Source organism: Rhinatrema bivittatum, chromosome 1 (genome assembly GCF_901001135.1).
Source record: "Rhinatrema bivittatum chromosome 1, aRhiBiv1.1, whole genome shotgun sequence".
NCBI lineage: Eukaryota > Metazoa > Chordata > Amphibia > Gymnophiona > Rhinatrematidae > Rhinatrema > Rhinatrema bivittatum.
The window spans coordinates 699,849,651-699,871,768 of record NC_042615.1 but is presented as its reverse complement, the minus strand read 5'-3'; the positions used below and the strand labels follow the sequence as shown (position 1 = coordinate 699,871,768).

Sequence of the window (22,118 nt, the reverse complement as noted above, 5' to 3'; positions counted from 1 at the left end):
CACCCTCCAGTCTTCAGGTACAATGGATGATTTTAAAGATAGGTTACAAATTTTAACTATAGATCCAGATCATTTATAAATATATTAAAAAGCACCAGTCCAAGTACAGATCCCTGAGGCACTCCACTGTTTACATTTTTCCACTGTGAAAAATGACCATTTAATCCTACTCTTTGTTTCCTGTCTTTTAACCAATTTGCAATCCACAAAAGGATATCACCTCCTATGCCATGACTTTTTAGTTTTTTTATAAGCCTCTCATGCGGGACTTTGTCGAATGCCTTCTGAAAATCCAAATACACCACATCTATCGGTTCACCTTTGTCCATATGTTTATTCACCCCTTCAAAAAATGTAGATTTGTGAGGTAAGACTTCTCTTGGGTAAATCCATGCTGGCTGTGTCCCAAACCATGTCTGTCTAAATATTTTGTGACTTTATTCTAACAGTTTCTACGATTTTGCCCGGCACTGAAGTCAGGCTCTCCGGTCTTTAGTTTCCCAATTACCCCTGGATGTCTTTTAAAATATAGGGGTTACATTGGCCATCTTCCAATCTTCAGGTACATTGGATGATTTTAATGATAGCAAAAATTGTAACCTAACAGGTCTGAAATTTCATTTTTTAGTTCTTTCAGAACCCTAGGGTGTATACCATCCGGTCCAGTTGATTCACTACTCTTCAGTTTGTCAATCAGGCCTACCACATCTTCCAGGTTCATCATGATTTGGTTCATTTGATCTGAATCATCCATGATAACCTTCTCTGGAATGAGTATCTCTCCAATATCCTCTTCAGTAAACACTGAAGCAAAGAAATTGTTTAGTCTTTCCACGATGGCTTTATCTTCTCTAAGCGCCCCTTTAACCCCTTGATCGTCCAAAGGTCCAACCGACTCCTTTGCAGACTTTCTGCTTCAGACATTTTAAAAAGTTTATTGTGAGTTTTTGCCTTTATGGCCAACTTCTTTTTAAATTTTCCCTTAGCTTGTCTTATCAATGTCTTACATTTAACTTGCCAATGCTTAATCCTATTTTCTTCTGATGGATCCTTCTTCCACTTTTTGAATGAAGATCTTTTGGCTAAAATAGCTTCTTTCACTTCACCTTTTAACCATGCCGGTAATCGTTTTGCCTTCCTTCCACCTTTGTTAATGTGTGGAATACATCTGGTCTGTGCTTCTAGAATGCTAAAAAAAAAAAAAAAAAAAAAAAAAGTAGAAGCAGGAATACTAGCCTTGTCTTATGCTCCACCAGGCCAAAACGTGGGTAATTTCCCTCATCCAGCACCTAGGAAGAGTTGTATATTCTTTTTGATGACATCACCTGTGTATGTCATATGCAGAATCTCTATAGCCTATGTTCTTTGTCTTCTGCTACTTGGTCAGTTGGTTGTGGACAAGCTCACCCGAAGGTTTGAATTTATTACAATATTATGAGAGGAATTTGGCTATACTTGCCTTTATACCTAGTCTGTATGCTTCGTTTTATATTGTGGCCAGGCTCCTGCGGATCGGTTCTCCTGCAGTGACGCATGCCAATCATTCCAAGACAGCTCACTCTATCAATCTGGGAGAAAAGCAGTTTGAGCTTAAGAGTCCTTTGTATGCACTCATATTGAAAAGGAGACATACCGAATTGTTAAATTTCTCTGGTTTAGCCTTTTAAGACCTGCTTAAGGTAAGGCAAACAAAAGAAATCTAACTTTGCTGCGGGACCCTCTGAAATTGTTTCTGGAGCAAGCTTTTGAGCAGAGCACCTCTCATGAAAGTGAGGTTGCATCAAGGGTTGAGTATTCCCCTGAATTTTTAAATGTCTTGCACCAAATATTGCAGGCTCTGCAAGCCAAGGAGGATTCATATGAATTTCCAATGAGGACTTTTCTTTCCCAAGCTGTCCCCATAAGGCAGAAAAAGAGAAAAGCTGAGGTAGATGAGCCAGGCTTCGGTTTTCAGGCCCACTTTTATCCTCTCTTATTAATTGCTGAGGAAGATTATGCAGGTAGTCCAGGCTTTCCGGAAGGAGAAATCCATTAGGAGAATTCTCTTAGGCTGGTCCATAAGAGATTACTGCCTTGATTTCTCATGTAACATCAGCTTTAAGACTGACAGAGGACAAAGTAAAGGAATATCCTGATTGGGACCCAATTCTAAAGGGATACTCTTAAGACTTTAACATCCATCCCTTTACATTTGGAAACTGAGTCCATGATGTTTCAGAATGGGATGCACCAGAAGCAGGATATAGATGCCCAAGAGTGTTTAGCAACCTATAGGCCTGATTTTACTAATGATTTTTTCCAATTCTGTGTCCATGGGAAAAATGCTTAGTAAATGAGGCCCTAAAGCCTTTACCATTGGAATTGCAGCTCACTTATTTTACTTGCCAAAAGTGGATGCAATGGTGTCAGCAGTGGCCAGGAGGACCACAATCCCTTTAGAAATGGGGGCCACCTTAAAGTATATTCAGGACAGAAAGAATTTACTGAAAACATATGCTTTAGAATTCATTTTGTTGTGCATCAGACAGCCATTTGTGCCAGCTATGTAGTGTCATCAGGTTCGCCCTTCCATGGGATAAGAGTAGGTTGTGCTATTCCCCAACACAGCCAATGCTTCTGTAACCAATTCTCCTCTGCAGGATTCTTCGACATAGTGTGGAAACCTCAAAACACAGCCATGGCTTGAGCAGATGCTTTAACCCTGTAGAGAGCTTAAACAACCGGGAATCAATACTCCCAGCTACTGTTGCAGTCCGCTTCATGGCAGGTCTTCTGAACAGAGTTCTGGCCTTCTCGGCATGGCCAAACCGCCATTCCTGAAGAGAACCGCTGGGTGATCAGTCTCTAGCTTCTGCCACTGGGTTTTAAACGTCTCTATTTCTAGCACAGTCTTTGGCTTCTGCCACTGGGTCTAAACCTCCCTGTTCCAGGCACTGATTCCAGTACTTGTGGGCTTGGTTCGAGGGACACCCAAGCCCTTACTGCCACCACCCACCATAGCTTGTAGAGGGAGACTGATTCACTTGCCTTCCCAACTACAGCTACAACCACCCTCTGGCAGTTTCTTCTTATCAGACGCTAACCTGTCTAGTGTTAGCGATCCAGGTCTCCTTGAGGGGGTCTCCACCATTCATCGCCCACCTCTATCGGCTCTGGATTCTCCAACACATCCACCTCCATCTCCTCCATGTCTCCTTTTTCTTTTAGTAGTCCTTCCTATTCCCGTCCGGCCCCCTCTGCAGGCCACCTCCCCTTCTCCTCCCAGTCCACCTGGGTGTCCCCTCTCCCATGCTGAGGTGAAGGAGCTTTTCCCCTAGCCTGGGGCTTCTTGGTTTTTGAAGGTTCCACCTAGGTTTCCTCCCTTGTACAGATTCCCTCCCTGACCTCCTCATCCAACCACTCTCGGAGTATAGTAATAACCATCACAGTAGCTAGAGTTCTGCTGCACTGGATTCAGCATCTATTAGAGGAGAATGAAGCTGCTAAGCAGGAATCAGCAACTGCATATCTGGCAGATGGTTTGTACAACATTATTAGGGTATCAGCAAACTCCTTAGCTTTATGTGTGGGAGCTAAATGACTTCTTTGGTTTTGTAACTGGGCAGCAGACTTTCTCAGTCTCACCTGAGTACATTACCTTTTACAGGCAATTACCTTTTTGGAGAAGAATTAGACAGACTGGAAAAAACCTGGGAGATGCCAAAGCTCATAGGCTTCCAGAGGATAGGGCAAGATCGCGTTACTGTTCTTTTCAAGGGTGTACTCAGTATATCAACTCGCAAAGATTTAGGTCAACTAAGGCAGTGACTTGGACTACCTTAAGTACGTTCACAAGACATTATAGGTTAGACGTTCTGCCAAGCAAGATGCCTTTTGCGTGGCCACTATTTTAAGAGTGAGTTTAAAAGCTACCCATCCTTAGAATATGGGTTTTGGTACTTTCCACTTATTCTGGACTGGTGGAGCATAGGACAAGAAAAGAGAAATTAATGAGTGGAGGAGTAGCCTAGTGGTTAAAGCAATGGGTTACAGCCCAGGGAAACCAGGGTTCAAATCCTGCTGTTGCTCCTTGTGTCCTTGGGCAAGTCACATTCCCTCAGGTACAAAATTAGATTGTAAGCCCTGTGGGGATAGGGAAATACCTATACCTGAATGTAGTCCACTTTGATGTACATGTGAAGTTCCAAAAAGCGGAATATAAAAAATCTAAATAAATAAACTTAATTTATAATTTCCTTTCCTTTACTTATGCTCCATCAGTCAAGAAGCCCACAAAATTTTCAAGCTGCCAATATTAAAAAAAAAAAAAAAAAAAAAATAAATTTGAAAAAAGGAGATGATAGTATCTTACTGTTTATGTCTGTTTCATTTTTGCATTGTTGAAGTTCATTAGATACTCTCCTTTCTAATATGGGTGTATAGGTTTTATTGTGAGTTTATTCAGCAGTATGTTTATATTAAGTATTTTTTAATAGGTGAAAAACAATTTTTAATTAGTATTTAGCTGATTTAGTAGGAGTCTTTTACCATAATTTAAGAAAGCTTTGATAAAAATATACTGGCTATAGAGATTCCACATATGACTTACATAGGTGATGTCATCAAAAAGAACATACAACTCCATTTCCAGATGCTGGATGAAGGAAATTACCAACATGTTCATGACTGGTGGAGCATAAGGAAAGGAAAGGAACTTATCAGATAAGGCTTAATTTCTCTGTATTCTCCGCCCGATCAGCTTTTCAATGTAGCACTTGCCAAGGGTCCCTGGTACATGGTCAACCCTGCCTACAGCCCACAGTAGCGAAACTTTGCTTGCTATGGACGCCACCAACCTAGCGGAGCCATGTCTCAAAATCCTTAAAGCTGCCTATAGCCGTAAAGAGAGGCCCCATGTTAAAAAAAACTTGTCAAGCAGTAATAAGATACTCCAGCTTGCTGCAGAGATACTGAGGTCCATATTGCCAGATACCTATCATGGTCCATGTCTGAAAACTCATTAGTGCACGCTGTATATTGCAACAGACATATACAGACCCCATACAACTATCCTAACAGTCACCTCTTCAATGTGGTTCATGCAGAAATGTTTTTTCTTTACTAGGATGGAGGAGGTGAGCAATGGCCCTCGTTGCTAGGCACTGCCAGGGGTTATCAGATAGGGTGTGCAGCCTGCAAAGGATCTGAAAGGGAAACAGCTATCAATATAATTTCCTAACCAGCAAAAGCACTTGGTATCACCTACTTTAATCTTGGTAATGCTGCATACTACGGAGAGTATACCATATGTAGTTGTGAACATAACTGGCCTATATCTCACACTCAGTAATGAATACTTTATGTTGAAAAACAAAAACATGGCCTGGCCAAAGGCCATCTCTGGATCGCGATCCCTCACCTTTTAGAGGGGAACCTCTCTAGACCTTCAATATGATATAATCTCCTTAAGTCATGGAGCTGAATGATCTCATTCTACTTGAGTTCATGCTGTACCCGAGAGTTATAGCCCAAGATATAAGGCGAAACCAAGTGATAACCGGCAATCCAGGTACCACCTCAGAGCAGAACCATGCTGTAGGGTTCCTCCTAGCATTATGCTTAAAGGAAGGATACAGTAGTGAGAAGAATTATCCCATCAGCGTCACATAGCCAGCATCAAAGGCCACTTAGGGAGAAAAAAGGGGAAGAGCAATTGTGTTGGACGTCTGTATCACCTTTGGCCACAGAACAAAAGAAAGCAATTAAACTCTGCCAGGACTATGGCACATACCAAAGAGCAGCATGAACAGGTCCAAAGCAAATCCTTATCAGATATGGGAGTTCCTAATGTTCATGATAAATTAGGTGATGTCTCAGAATAGATTTGCCAAACAAGCTGAGCATTGGGTCCGGAGATCTTGTAAGCAATTACCATTCTATAGTGAAAGGTTGCATGAGCCACAGGAACTGTGGGAAGAGAATAGAGCAGTATTATTAGCAAACAAAGGGCCTAATTCACTAATAGGATCATTTATCAAAATGCATTATGGTGTTAATGTGTGCAATAGCGGGTTAACGCACGAGTTAACACCATAATGCATGCAAAAAGTATAGTAGCATACAGCGCAAATGCAAATTTTTGAGGGGGGGTGGGATCGGGGGAGGAGTTTGAGCGGGTTTTAGTTAAATTAGGGGCCATATCGCACCGTGCGATAACTTGCTTCATGCTATCGCACGGTTTTAACACCGGAAATAACTATAGCTTTTTCCCTGGTGTTAAGCTGTGCGATATGTCCAAAATGGCCATAATGCAATTTGCGATACATTTTTGGAATTGAATTTTAGCGATTTCTGTGCTTGGGGAGCAAGAGGGAAAGGGAGTGGAGTAGAGTGAGAGCCTCTGGGGAGGGCCTCGTGTGCACCTATTTATATCTTTATAGGAGGACCATCTGATTGGTCGAGGTGAGGTTTTAGTGGTGGTTTAGGGGCCAGTTTCACATGTAGAGTGAGATGTATGAACAGCTCAGTACACCTTGGTGAAGATTTGATGTCATTTGGTGTGAGGAAAGTCTCAAAAAGATAAAAATTTGTACTATGTTCTCTCACCCTAGCTTGATGGTACGTCTTACTCTACTTGCGAAACTGGCCCCTAAACCACCACTAACACCTCACCTCGATCTTTTAGATGGCTCTCCTATAGAGATATAAATACTTAACTACTATGAGGGCCTTGTAGATAGTTAATCTCCTTCTCTCTCTCTCCATCTCCCTCTCCTTCTCTCTCCAGTGCGTGCTACGTTTACCATGCCATGCGATAATACCTAAGGGAAGCGATAAGTTACCAGGTGGTGCGGCAACTTATACATTTCCATAAACATGCCCCTTTTTGATAACACATGCGTTATTAACTTTTTTTTGATGAATGACGGTGTAAGCTTTTTCCCCATAGATACAGAATGTAAGAAAAGCTTTTCTTGAATCAGGCCCATAGACAGCTTAGAACGAATGGTGGGAGACCTGCCAGATTGTGACGAATCTACAACCTTACTAAGTTAATTTGCCTAGTTCTTCTAAAGCTTGCCCACCTGTACTAGAGACTCAATCATGAATGTTGACTAACCATACCTGAATCTGCCATCAGTAATGAATGAAACAGAAGGAATGTGGAAAAGGCAGTAGGAACTACGAGAAATATATTGAAACTGTATTAGCAAAGGAAGAGATTAGAATGCATGGTGGGGGTTCTGAGAGGTGGTGGTGCTTCTGTAGTATTATTTTGGGGGTTTTTTTGGTTCTTTTTAAAGCCTGCCTGGTTGTGCTAGACCAGACCCAGAATATGAGATAACCATACATGGCTTTGCCTGCTGGAATGAGTGACTGAAGAAATAATGAAAGAGATGCAGGAAATTATTTATTAAAGCTGATCTAGCAATGCAGAGATTGGGATGCATGGCAGAAGATCTACGATGGTGGCACATCTACAGTATTACTGTTGATTTACCAGGTTGGGTACCAGCTAGCCTATCTGCACTAGAGATTATGTCAGAGACGCGATTAAACATACCTAAATAGTTCATAGGAATGAGGTAATTAACCATCATATAGCACCACCTATTATGTCGATAGAGCAAGTTGGTATACTTAAGATGAACTGTGCCCCCAGGAGATAACTGGTCATTAGCAGAGGCTCATGATAGGTAAAGTGAAGCTGGCAATTGTCTATGCATATAGGCAATTGCCAGCTTCACTTTACCTATCTTGTAATAGCCTCAATTCCTGGAGAATATTACAGAATATGCAGATATGCTATATGTACAGTTCTGAGCAGAGAGTGTGTTGTCTGGAAAATGCCTGACTAGAAAAAGCTTTGGCATCCTCATGCATGAGAATGCCTATACAACTCAGACTGAGGCAAGTATGGAGGCACAGGAGGGCTGCAATCTCTTCCAAAGATGAGAGAGGTAAAACAGCAGATTAAATCCTTTGGAGCTGTAGGTGCCAGAATTGCAGATGTTGCATGAATAAATAACTTGCTGACCACAGGACGGCTGAGAATTTCTTAACTGCGCCACCTGTAGCGTTATTGACATGAGTGTGCTAATGAAAGCCAAATTAGACATGCACTACTGTGAGAGACAAGTAGCAGCAGGGAACAATGCCCAGGTGCCATAAATTACCTATCGAAGAAAATAAAATGACATGCGAAAGACTGCTAACGTGTGCCGAAGAGAAGGCTTCAGCATCCTCAAATGATGGAATACATACAAGATCAGGCTAGTGTAGTGCTAGAAGGGAGGAACAGTGGATGCCTTATGCAAAACAATCTTCAAAGAAAATGGAACTGCGGCTGTTACTTCCAAAACTGCAAGTTTCTCAGATGGAGTAATTGACTTGCTGACAAAACATAAGATAGTGGATTTCACATCTTGCCATGCACGGAACCTGACATTGATAAGCTGTCTTAAAGCCCAAATGATGGAAGCAGCAATCCACAGCAGAGAATGGGTGCCTGGCTGCAATAAGTGCCTTGTTGAATAAGGCAGTTGGGAGTTAGCCACAGTAGTGAAATGGACACCTGCATTCAAGAAGTGACTTGGTGAATAAGGTCGATAAGAGCTGTTCTAGAGAGAAGATCCTAATGTAGAGTGACATGTTTTATCAATGTTGACTACCATGTAAATATAAAGATACAGATAAGATCTGGCATAGGACAAACGCAGAGGCAAAATGGGTTGCAATGGATACCCCCTGCAGAAGGATCTCCAAGGAATGAGGGTGCTACAGCAGGAGCCTAACCCACATCAGAATTAGAAACACACATATGGCACAGGCATCTAGGAGAAGAGATGCCCAGATGCAACAAATATCTTGCTGATCAAACAGATTGTTGTGGATTTAACAATATTTAGCACTGATGTACACCGGTTATCTCAGGATGTATATAGTGCCGCTGGTTGAGACGAACCTGTGATAGCACAATGTTTGAAAGCTGTAGCCTGCTGACTAAGGTGCTGATCCATCCCTTTGCTGAGCCTGCCACCTCTATTATAGCTTTATCTCTGTTAAGAGTCCATAAAGCTGTCAGATCATGCGACATCAATTAGGAGATGCAGATGCAAAGAAGGTATACAGGCGTTTAGTGAAATTACTATATTAACCCACTTATTCTTTTGTTTTTTTAATATAGTGGGTGACAACCCTGGCCACTGTGCCAATATGTTCACTTAGCCAATTCATCAAAAAATGCCTGCCTGGCCACTAAGTTTATCTCTGCCCTTACCTAGTAACAGAAAATGACCGCCATGCAGCAAGATGCTTTCCTCAGTAATATGCCACATTATATAATATGTGACAGTACGGCTACCACTGTAAAAGAAAAGGACTCACATGAAATTGGCTGCTAACCAGCCACGCGTATCCATACTAATTCCCTCTCCAAGATGGTTGCCTTCATCTTACCACATGTTCTCATGGGGCATATGATAAAAACCTTGATGCCAAGCATTAAAGAGGGCTTTAATAGCTTGGTTGCTCCCACATAGTCAAGTACTCCATCCCCACACACTCACAACAGAGGGAAAAGGATGCAGAGAACTGCAGTTTGCTACTCCCCCATTTTTTTTTTTTTTTAAATTGGCCGCTATAATTAACCCATGCAAGCCCCCTCAAAAGATGGCTACTACCCCTACCACAATACATTGTTGCCCAAGCACAAAACCAGTTTTGGCCATCCAGAGGATGTTATTGCACTAAGGGTGAGGGGGTACAAAATGCATCCCAGCAAGTTGTTAGTCATCCTGCCCTACCATAAGCACCACACAAACTAGATTGCGTCAGGTGGGGGGGGGGCACCTTGACACTGGACCCCAGCATATTGCAGAGAGCCAGCCAGCAACTGCAACCATTGGCACAGCGATTAGGGCGCATCCTGATCCCGGTCACCTATGGGGGGGGGGGAGGGGGGAGAGTACCACAGCACCAAAACCTGGCCAAGTTTGGGGGGGGGAGGAGCACCCCAGCACCCATCCGTAGGGCAAGGGGGGAGGTGCTTTAGCAGCACACACCACCCTACTCACAGCCCATACCCACCCCCCCCCCAGCTGGCTGCCCATATTAGGGAACCTCAACCCAGTGCTTCAAGGGTTTCATCTCCCCTGTCCTTATGCCAGCTAAAACAACTTTTTTTTTTTTTTAAAGTAGGAAGCTGAATAGGCTTTCAAAGGGCCCCTGCTTCCTTCCCATGTCTGGTGCCAGCCCTGCCATGCTTGCCACCCCCCAGCATCCACCACAATCGCCACTGACCTGGTCAGCCTCACTGCTGCCTCTCCATGGCTATCTGCAGGGAGAGGGAGAGGGGACAGGGATCTTCCCACTTCAGGCAGGAACCTTTGGCTGGCCATAGAGGGTCAGCCAAGGACTCATCCTCTCGCAACAACCTCTGAAGAAAAAAAACTCCTCGCTCCCCTCTCCCCCCTTTTTTTTCTTTTAAACAAAACTTGTGCCCACCTTCCGTTGTCGGTTGGAGAGCCCCCAACAGGGAGGGCCTCCCCTGCCCAACCTCAAACTCCTTAAAGCCTGCAAAACTTGAGCACAGAGATATCTGGAACAGTGGGGAAAGGCTCCACACTGGTAGTAGAGTTCCTACTCTCCAATGCATGTACTACTATGCTCGGTTGCACTCCACACCCCACTCTGTGGAGAATCTGGAGCAAGGCCCACGTGTCACAAAAGGGAACAGGGAGCCCAACCTGTGGCAACATTTGCCGGCATCCACATGGCTCACCTTCAGGCCCACCATTCTTCGCCGATGTACCAGTGAGGGGAGGAGGGGGAAGAGACGCACACCACATGCACCTTGTGTGCCACTGCAGGGTCAGGTCCCATTCACCTCCCAAGACTGAGCCACCTATTCAGGGACCAACGTGCCCCACATCGGTCAACCCATGCCATGTGCTCCATAATGGCTGGATTCAGAGGCAGACTTAGGCCCTCCTGAGGCCCATCTCTCACTGCATTTGATTGAAGAATGTGGGGATGGGATATAAAACCGACTGCTCACTCCCCCTTGATCCCAGACCACAACTCAAACATTGGCCCCATGGTTTTCTAACTTCAGCTACGAGAAGAACCTCCATGCTGGATGCCTACCTCTCCGTCCCACACCCTAGCCTCACCACAAAGGCTCCACTGTGATGTCTAAGAGCAAAGAAGGCCAGAAATGGACCAAGCCAGACTGCTATAGAGCCCTACCCAGAAACTACATGCAGCAGAATACTTCACCTCAATCACATTTGCGGACCCTCACCTAACAAAGAATAAATTAGACCATAAAGCATAAATAGAAACATGCAGTCAAAACTGAACTGGAAACAGCAACAAGCCGGAGCTTCTGTATGCAGTGCAACAAAGAGAAAAAGAAAAATCACCAGTCTTCATAAAATAAAGAAGAATGCTCTGTTCTCCATACTTGGAAATGTTTGATTTCCAGGTGCCCTGAGATTGATGTGAATTAGGAAGAGGAGAGGGGGTTGTTTGCAAATTTCTCCTTTCTCTCAGTCATACCCATGCTCTGTTTCTCACTTACATAGGCTTGCAATCACATAATTACATACATGCTTTCTCTCTCTTATACACACAGGCTCTTAATTATACATTCACATGCTCTCATTCAAAAAGGCTCTCAATCACACAAACAGGTTCTTAATCATATCTACATGCATGCTGTCTCACACATACACACATACAATCTCAAACACATTCATTCACTCTCCCCACCGAACTAGTGGCAGCAACAGACTCCTCCTCTTCCAGCCCTCGCAGCCTCGAGAAAGTAGTCCCATCGGAGGCTGATGTTGCGCATCATTTTGCTCTGGGCTGACGCTGTTGCTCTTCTTTGGGCCGGTGCTGTTGCTCTTCTTTGGGCTGGCGCTGCTGCTCTTCTTCGGGCCGACTCTGCAGAGACTTTACCTAACAGGGTCTCTTCTTCCCGCTGCACTTCATTTCCTCTTCTGGGCTGCGGGGGCGGGAAGAAGAGACCATACTGATGCTACTGACTCCAGCTCTCCTGCCGCATTCCGCCCAGGCAGAGGAAGAGTTCTATTTGGCTGGAGCAGGAGCAGCTGGGCCAGCGAGGGACCAGGAAGTGTCGCGACACACCGATTGAGAACCGCTGTTCCAGACCCCTCTGGTTCTTTATCCTGCATGCTCCACAGTTAGACATAGAAATGACGGCAGAAAAAGACCAATTGGCCCATCCAGTCTGCCCAGCAAGTTCCCATACTTAGCAGTTTCACTGACCACCAAGTTCAGGGTCCTTGTTGGTAACTGTTTGATTCAAAAGTTGACCCAGACTCCCAGTCTGTCGTATAAGCCCTAAAACGCGAGATCTGCAGCCTTGCTCTTCATCAGGAGCAGCAGTAAAGTTACGCAGATTACAAGCTGCTGCACGCTGCAGCCTCTGGTTTTAAAATAGAGTTATGCACGTAAGTGTTGGCCCTGTCTCGGAATTCCCCCCCACCCCCTTTTCACCCCTTTATTTTTGGCATGTGCAAGGATATATATGTGCATAAATTGTGGCTTTTAAAATTTGCGTCACTTGCACGAGGACCACATACTTGCGTATGTGGGCATTTTTGCCCAAGCAATGCTTTTAATAGTGACCCCTCTGTTATTTTTCTTTCATTCTAGTTTCTTTAGTTAGGCTGTTCACTGAGTTTAAAATTTTCCTTTATTTTAATGTTCCTATTAGTAGATCTGTTCTACATAGTTTTTGATAGTCCCTTGATCGAATTTGTACTTTTTTTCCTCTCAGGTTTTCTATCTTCAAAATGTCTTCTCCTCTTGATTTTGTGTCATCAGTTTAAAGAAGACCAGCTGCTTCAATAAGTGCCCACACTATGGGCAAAAGATATCCATAACCGACAATCATAAAACCTGCTACTAGTGTCTAGACAAGAATCATGATCTGCAGCATCTCTTGTAGGACAATACCGAGGGCCATCAGGGTCTGCAGCATGAGACTACAATCTCGTTTTGAGGAACTAAAAAAAAAAAGTCTGGGTCCACTGAACTAGCACCAAATACACTTCTAAAGCACAAGGATCATGGAGCTGCTTTGTACACTGGAGGTTTAGAAGTATTGAAGAAGGTATCTCCCCCTTCAGTGCTGAAGCCTAAGGTCCAGAGATCAAGAGATATTCCTCTAATTTGCATCAAGCTCTTGAGTGCTCGAGTATAGAATCAAAGGGAAATGGCACTGAAGGCTCATCAGCACTGATCTCCTTTGGCAGATGGATCTAAGAGCAGGGGAATACCAGAGTGTACTCTTCTACCCCTGAGTAGCTATGCTTGGATGATATCTCTACCTCTCATTCGATGTTCTTGCCCTACCAGTTCCTCAAGGTCCAGCTTTTGAGCTTTTGATATCCCTTGAGAAACCCTGGAGGTCAGCTCTCCTGCTGAGCCCCATCAACAGCTTAGCAATCATTAGGAGGAGCTTCAGGGGCAAGTAGCAGAGGCAGTCATTTAGCACATGAAGAGTACTAAGCAGCAGGTATCAACTTATACAACATCAATTGGAGCATTGAGTGACCTGCCTACTGCTGCCTCCCCACTTACACTAAGCAGCATACTTCCAATATCTAGTTATATTGTTGAGATTTGTTGTCAGTACCCAGCATGCCAAGTCATAATGAAGCAGGATCCAAGAGGGAATTTCTCCAGGTTATCAACAACTTTTGACTGTAATGCCCCAAGAGTCAACTTTCGACACCAAAAGGCCATCATCTCTAGGATAGGTGCAGCCTTTGAAGTGTCCAATTTAAATTGAGAGTGATTCTGAACAGTCATGGAAATCCTCTTACAGGCCAGAAGAGATTTGTTCTGAAGAGGAATTCTCTCCTGACCTTCACTTGAATCCCTTTCCTTTATAGGCTTAGGCAAGAAGTAGGTCTCCACTTAAAATAGGGTCAGCTGTTTCAGAATGCTGCAGCGTGCTTGCTGTCAGGGCAGATAAAAAGACCACATTACACCTGAATTGGTTGTTTTACACTGGTTTCCCATTCAGGAGAGAGTACAGTATAAAATTCTAACAATTATTCATAGGCTAATTCATAATACAAAAATGCCATGGATGGGTGCCTCCTTATGCATCTACACACCCTCCAGAACTCTACAGTCCAAAAATAAAGGCCTGCTCGACATTCCTGCTGTACGTCCTGCACACTTGGGGGAAGTTAGAGATCGGGCTTTCTCAGTGGTGGGCCTAGTCCTGTGGAGCTCTGTGCCCGAACATCTGAGAACTCTTGTAGATATAAAAGCTTTTAAGAAAGCCTTGAAAACATGGCTATTCAGGAAGGCATTTGAAGATTAACCTGGCTTATATCTGACTGTACAAGGTGATGTTTTTTGAATGTATAGATTTTTTCTTTTAGTTTGTATGTCCATTTTTGTAAACTGCTATGATCCATGGAGTATGCAGTATATAAAGAGTTTTAAAATAAAGAACTGCTATTGTTTGGATGCAGGCCCCCCCCCCCCCCCCGCCTCAATGCAACAGGTTTGAGTAGGTTTTTTTTCTTTGGCCCCTTTTCAAACTTAGAGCCCAGCTCTAGTCCTCCTAGGGCTCATTTTTATTATTTCAGGGTGTCTTCCAGTTTAAAAAAACAAATAAGGGAGTTTAAATCCTACCAAAAACAATTGTTCTGCCATGTTGATGGTGGTTTGTTGTTGTTGTTTCTTTTTTTGGTTGAGGATAACCTTTTAGCTAGGGAGTCCCATGTGTGCGACTAAGGGAACTGCTTGTCTTTAGAGAAAACAAAGTTGCTTACCGGTAATGAATGTTCTCTGACGACAACAGGTCAACAGTCACAAAAACTCTCACTCCCCCTCTTCTGGATTGGAACTCGTTAGCTTAATTTCAGAATTGAGGCAGAGCTGCTAATCCATAGGGACACCTGAGCTTCTATGCATGCCTGAAGGGGGGGTGTCCAAGGCATTGCTGGAAAGCTCTAAAAAAATGTGTTCATGTTTGCACTGTCAGGTGAAGTTACCCATGTGCGTGACTGGTGAACTGCTGTCTTCAGAGAACACGCTAAGCAACTTTTTTTTCTGTGATAGCTGACTCCTGTTGACAATTCAACAGATGATGTGAGGATTTGGAGGTGCACAGCACATTCTCTCCCATGCCAACCCAAGCAAGACCCACCCCAGCACACTCCAACCTTTTCCCTTCCTCAGCTTGACCCCCAGCACTCTCCGAGCTCCCCCACAACAGCCTGACTCTAGCACAATCTCCCCCCTTTCCTAGCCCAATCTGAGCACTCATTCCCCCTCCCCTAGCCTAACCCCAGCACGCCGTGATTTATTCAGCATATGTATGCTGCTCAGTGGCTGTGAGGTGTGCATTGATGCACACGTGTCCACCCAACCAGTCCCCAACAGACAGATATCACTTTAGGATAAGCACATTGTATATATTGATGAAGATACATAGAGAGAGAAGGAACTGTTGCTTTAATGATGTTTTCTAACACCATCTAATGTATTGCAGTAAAAAAAGTGAAAAACCAAAAAAATGAACTCACCTTATTTGGCTACCACTGAGACATGTCAGAGGATCTAATTTGTGTTATGTTCACAGGGAACACAGAATAGTGTTTGTTTGGGGTTGAGGAGATCTGTTGTAAGATAGATGACTCTGACTCTGTCCTTTTATTCTTAACCAGGATCTCAAACCCAATAACCTGTTGCTGGATGAAAATGGAGTACTAAAACTAGCTGATTTTGGCTTGGCAAAATCTTTTGGAAGTCCTAACCGCATCTACACACATCAGGTTGTAACAAGGTAAGAAATACATAGCATGCTAGATAGCAAAGCTAAACACTTCTGCTGCTGTTGGATCCCTTAAGAGCAGTTCCTTAAAATGGATTTTGTGAAATATTCTGTCCCTCATCCAGGAGATGACTTGGCAGTGAGCTTACGTCTGAGATCTTTGGGGGTGGCCAGGTTGGAGCAAGTTTGGAGCGGGTAGGGAATGATCTCTTTTAACAACCTTCAACAGAGATATCTGTTAGCGAATAGAGAGAGGTACCCCCATTCTCAACTGGCACATTTTATCAGCCAAAAGGGAATTGGGGTGGAGCTTAGAAACAGACGATGCTTGAAGGATTTTGTGCTCAGACTGATAAGCTCATGAGATCCATCTTGAAAATCTGCACACTGTTAAATGCGGATTTAAAATGTAAGCCAACTCATATAAGGGCATGGGAGAGAGACTTAGGAGAGTCTCTCGTTGAGGGAGAGTGGAACAGTGATTTTTAGCCACAAAAAGAGCTCTGTATCTTCACACATAATGGAGAATGGATACAAGGTACTTTACAGATGGTATCTTAACACTGGAGCATTTGCATAAAATCTATCCTCTAGTGGATGAGGGGTGCTGGCGGGGGTGTGGAGGAATAGGTTCTTTTTACCACCTTTGGTGGGAGTGCCCGGTGGTGTGTAAAATGTGGGATGATGTGATTCAAGTATTCTTTGAGATCACAGGGGCTACCGTCACTAAGAATCCAAAGGTTTTCTTATACCTGATCCCCAATTGCCCGATAATCTATATAGATTTTTATAGTTATCACACTAGATGTGAACTGGCTTATTGGTGGCGAAGAGTTCCTGCCCCTACACTCAACTCTTACCTGTTCTCACTTGGAAAGAGTTTACTATTTGGAGAAACACATGGCCATCAGACATGATACTGGGACAAGATTTGAGAAAATTCTGTTTGCCGCATCTCAAAAAAAGATATAATTGCATTGGAGAAAGTACAGAGAAGGGCAACCAAAATGATAAAGGGCATGGAACGGCTCCCCTATGAGGAAAAGCTAAAGAGGTTAGAGCTGTTTAGCTTGGAGAATAGATGGCTGAAGGAGGATATGATAGAAGTCTACAAAATCATGAAAGGGCTTAAATGGGTAAATGTGAATCGGTTATTTACTCTTTTGGATAATAAAAAGTCTAGGGGGCACTCCATGAAATTAGCAAGTAGCGCATTTAAGACAAATTGGAGAAAATTATTTTTCACTCAACACAGTTAAGCTCTGGAATTCATTGCCAGAGGATATGGTTAAGGCAGTTAGTGTAGCTGGGTTTAATAAAGGTTTGGATAAGTTCCTGCAGGAGAAGTCCATAAACTGCTATTAATCAATAGGGAATAGTCACTGCTTGTTGCCAGCATTAGTAACATGGGATCTGTTTAATGTCTGGGTTCTTGCCAGGTACTTGTGACTTGGATTGGCAACTGTTGGAAACAGGATACTGAGCTTGTTGGACCCTTGGTCTGACCCAGTATGGCATATCTTATGTAAAATATGGCAACCTTATTCCCAGTGGCTGAGTACATGGAGAGAGGTCTCCCAGTCAAGACCTATAATTACTTATGCTTCTTGATGTATAATGTTATTAGCGACCCATCAAATCTAGTTGATGGTATTATCTATGAAGGAGGAAGATGGGAGGGAATAGGGAGTGATCACAGGAAAAAACTTGAGATGTGGGAGTTGTTCATCTATTGTAATGATGTTTTTGGAGTTATGTGCTTCCTTTAGTGCAGCTTCTGAATTATTTACATTTAAAAAAGTAAACCAGTAATCCATATTGTCTCCCTGAATGTCATTGGTTTAAATACTTTTATGAAAATACAATTAATGATAAAGGAAGCACAAAGATTTAAGGCATCTTACTTTTACGGGAGACTCACTTGCGAGTAGCTGATGAGAGATTAATTAGAAGCAATAACTATCTGATTAGATTTTTTGCTTTCAATAAGGAAAGAGGGAGGCGGGGAGGGGTGTGCATATTCATTAAGAATATGCTTGTTTTGATTAAAGATGTAATGAAGGGTAAAGGAGGGAGATATCTTCTCTTGAAATGTGAATTTCCTTTCCTTCATTTATTTAATTATTTATTTGTCAAGTTTTATATACCGTCCGGTTTCGCCATCACAACGGTTTACAAAGTTTCAAAGTGTAACAAGAGGTGTTCAAAACAAGGTTCGTTCAAATGGTTGTTAACATAGAATTATAATTTACAAAGTTATTAATGTTTTATGAATTTAGTTCGTAGGATAGATTTATACATGTTTCGGTTAATTGTTATGTTATTTTTCTTACATCGGTTCAAAAATATTTTTGCATAGTGTCAATGGGAGGGGAGTGGTGATTTAGAGTCATTGGGTGAGTTGGTAGGCTTTGGTAAACATCCAGGTTTTTAGATCTTTTTGAAAGTTTTTAATTTTTCTTGTGTTCGTAGTTCGGTTGGGAGGGTGTTCCAAGTTTAGGGCTTCCTAGTGAAATTGCTCTCTTTTGAGTTGAGGTGTGTTGTTTAGAGCGAGCAGGAGGAATCTTCAGTAGACCTTTATTTGTTGATCTTAGGCTTCTGTTTGGAGCATGCAGTTTTATGGATGAGCTTAGCCAGTTTGTTTGTTTTTCATATATTATTTTGCGTAGTATGGATAGTATTTTATATTCAATCCTAAATTTTATTGGGAGCCAGTGTAGTTCTATAAGTGTAGTAGTGATGTGATCATGTTTTTTTGATCTGGTGAGTATTCTTGCAGTTGCGTTTTGTAGGATTTGGAGTGGTCGGATGGTGTTAAGGGGTAAGTTGAATAGTAGGGAGTTGCAGTAATCCAGGTTGGAGAAGATGAGTAGTTGAAGGACTGATCTGAAGTCATTGGGGGAGAGGAAAGGTTTTAATTGACGTATTCTTTAACTTTGGCAAATATATCTGCTCCTAATGAGCATAAAGTACAATTCTTGGAACAATTGTTGAAATTTATGGGTGAAAACTTTACTCATACTAAGGAGCCATGCAATAAGGCACCCTATCATTGGTGCAGGTTTTTATGTGCATGTTTCTGTGGTAAGTTAACTCTTGTGTTTAACAGGGGGTTTACCTCCTAAAAAATATGCACTAAATACTGTACCCATGGGTGGTAAATTTAAACATGAAGCAAAGGAATTGAACTGTGACATTCCAGCGCAGGAATGTGATATCATTAGAGAGAGTACAGCAAACTCATCTGTCTCCGCTAATATTCTTGAAAACAGTTATAATGTTTATTTTCAGTGGTATTTTATTTCCTCAGAGACTGAGGAGAATGTATTCTCAAGCCAATGATAAATGTCCTAATTGTGGGAATGTGGGTGCCATGTGGTCATGTCTTCTTGGAAAAGGGTTCAAGCCCTCATATATGAGAGAACTAAAGTTAATCTTCTTGGGATCCAAAAAGTTTTTCTTTTTTGTCTGTCAGTAAGAGCTGGATAAATATCAAGTTAATTAGGAAACTTTTAATATCTGTTAAATGTGAAATATTTTTCTGGAAGAGTGAAGAACTCTGAATATCTCCTCCTTCTATTAATGTTTCTGGAATGTATATGATGTGGAATGCCAAACGGCATTATGTGAAGACAGTATCTTCAGCCTTCCAATCTGTTTAGGTATCATCTGAGATTTGGACTTTAAGAACTTTGGAAAATGGGTAACCTCCAATTGCTGATAGGATTCCCCAAATATCTGTTATTTCTTGGGAGGAGAGTTAAAACTGAAGAATTGTATGATTATGTTTTATTACATTCAAATAGAGCTGTATTACTACTTTTGGTCTTAATAATTTCTACATTGCTGATTTGAAATTGAATAAAACGTTACTATAAAAAAAGAAACATTTCCCCAATAGTACTGTTCTAATTTTACAGGTATTTTACATTTACAAATGAAAAGCAGGTGAGTTTGTCTGAAGAAATATTACAGGATACCTTCTATTTTACTATCCTTTTATGAGCTAAGAAAAAAGTGAACTTTTCATTACACTGTATGCTCCCTTTCAAACTGGCTTATTGAAATGAACTGGAAATTGTTATTCTGGTATCCAAGAGCTCCAATAAAAAAAACAGACAGTGACAAAGATGTAAATTATCAGTTAAAATTTTCTGTACAAGGGCTCCATTTTAATATTTTTACTGTGGTCATAGAATATGAGAAGCATTTTTTGAAAGTAGGATCCTAATTTTTCTCCAAAATTTCAATAGTTGGTGTTGAAAAAGCAAAAACTTATCAATTGCTTTTTTGCTTTTGTGTTGACTTATCTTTCCGATAAAGAGCCTGATTCACTGTCTATCAGAAAAAAGCTTAGTCAATCAAGCCTTAAATATGAAGCGCCATTTTCTCAGAGCTCTGGTGTCTATCTTGGTCTCACAGATAAGGCCCCTGGTTTGGGTTGATGTTGCAGAAATGCTGGCCTAATGCTATTCCAAGCCTCCACTGCCACAATTTCTGGCCACCTCCATTCTTTGCATTTCAGTTGTTTTCATCCTCCCTCTGCTATAGTGAAGCTTCTCTTCCTCCCAGCTGTTGTCTCCAGCATCTTTTCCCCCCACATGCAATTGCCACATTCTGCAGCTCCATGACCGTTGTCCTCTGTATCCCCTGCATTCCCTACTGCTGTCTTCTGCATCATTTCCTTGAGCCCCCGGCTATTGATTGAGGGTAGTATCCCATTGCCTTCTGGTAAGGGTAGTAACTGCCGCTTCGTGCAGAATACCCCCATGCAACTTCTTCTTTGTTTCCATCCTCTAGCCTTTAGGGATCCATAGGGTTTATCCCAAGCCCCTTTGAATTCATTGACTGCTTTTTCTTCACCACTTCCTTTGGAAGGGCATTCCAATCATTCACCTTCCTCTCTGTGAAGAAATATGTCCTGACTGTTCTGAGTCATCTCCCCTCTGGATTTTCATTTCATGACCCCTAGTTCTACTGTTTCCTTTCCAACGGAAAAGGTTTGAAGTATGTGCATAATTAAAACCTTTCAGGTATCTGACTGTCTGTGTCATAGCTCCCTTGCACCTTCTCTCTTCTGGGGTATACATATTTAGATCCTTCAGCCTCTCCTCATAAGTCTTCCAATAGAGACCCCACACCATTTCAGTCAGTCTTCTCTGGACTGCCTCCATCCTGTCTCTATCCTTTTTGAGATACAGGCACCAGTACTGAATGCAGTACTCCAGGTGAGGCCTCACCAAGGACCTGTACAAGGGCATTATCACCTCCTTTTTTTCCTGATGGCTATTCCTCTCTCTATGCAGCCTGGCATTCTTCTAGCTTTAGCTATCGCTTGTCACATTGCTTTACCATCTTCAGATCACCAGATATTATTACCCCAAGTTCTCTTTCTTGATCCGTGCATATTAGTGTTTAACTCCCCGTCATATACAGCTCTTTTATATTACCACACCCCAGGTGCATGACGCTGCATTCCTTGGCATTGAATCCCAGCTGCCAAGTCTTTGACCAGTTTTCAAGCTTTTTTAAATCACTTTTCATTATCTCTACTCCTTCAGGTATGTTCACTCTATTGCAGATCTTCATATCATCTGCAAATAGATAAACTTTACCTCATGGGTTCCATTATCATTTGTTTGAGCAGAGCCCCTTGAAGGACATCCACTATCTCCCTACTTCCCTACTTCTTGTAGACTCCGCAGAAGGGATACACCAATCTACTTCCAGCAAATTAAAATCTCTAACAAGCAACATTTCTCCTTTCTTTCTCACCTTTGGATATCTTCAATCAGATCTCTGTTCAGTTCTTGTGTTTGAGATGGAGGCCTGTAGATCACCAGTAAAAATGGAAGCGCCATCTCATTTTTTTTTTTTTTTTTTTTTAGGACAGTCCATAATGCTTTTTCTCTACACCACGTCCCTTGCAATTCAGTTGCTTGGATATGGTATCCTTGCTGTCCACTGAAATCGAGTGTTCTAGCTGAGATTTTTTGTGTATGCTGGAGAAATATAAGGTCTGAAGTTCTCCTGAAATCTTTCAGTTTAGTCAGCTAATATCTTGGCCTTCTGCTATTACTAGATTGCAGTCAGTATTGATGATTGTGCCTGGCACAAAGAATTATCTATATCCATACCAATTTTCATGTCATCATGACCATTTCTATTTCCACTTAATAGCCTACTCTTTCAATCTAGCAACACTACTTATCTACATGGGCATCTACATGGCTGTTATGCATGTCTAGCAGTAATCATATCAATACCGTGCCATCTACCCTGATTCTCATGGGGATACAAAAGAAGC

At 42.3% G+C, this 22,118-nt stretch overlaps 1 protein-coding gene across 1 annotated transcript in view; it reads left to right on the top strand.

Moving 5' to 3' along the window:
* CDK7 (cyclin dependent kinase 7) overlaps window positions 1-22,118 on the top strand; it is a 268,354-nt gene that overhangs the window by 68,864 nt on the left and 177,372 nt on the right. The window contains exon 7 of the mRNA XM_029575717.1: window positions 15,705-15,823. Within this exon, the coding sequence (XP_029431577.1) occupies window positions 15,705-15,823 (119 nt within the window). The remainder of the gene's footprint in view (window positions 1-15,704; window positions 15,824-22,118) is intronic.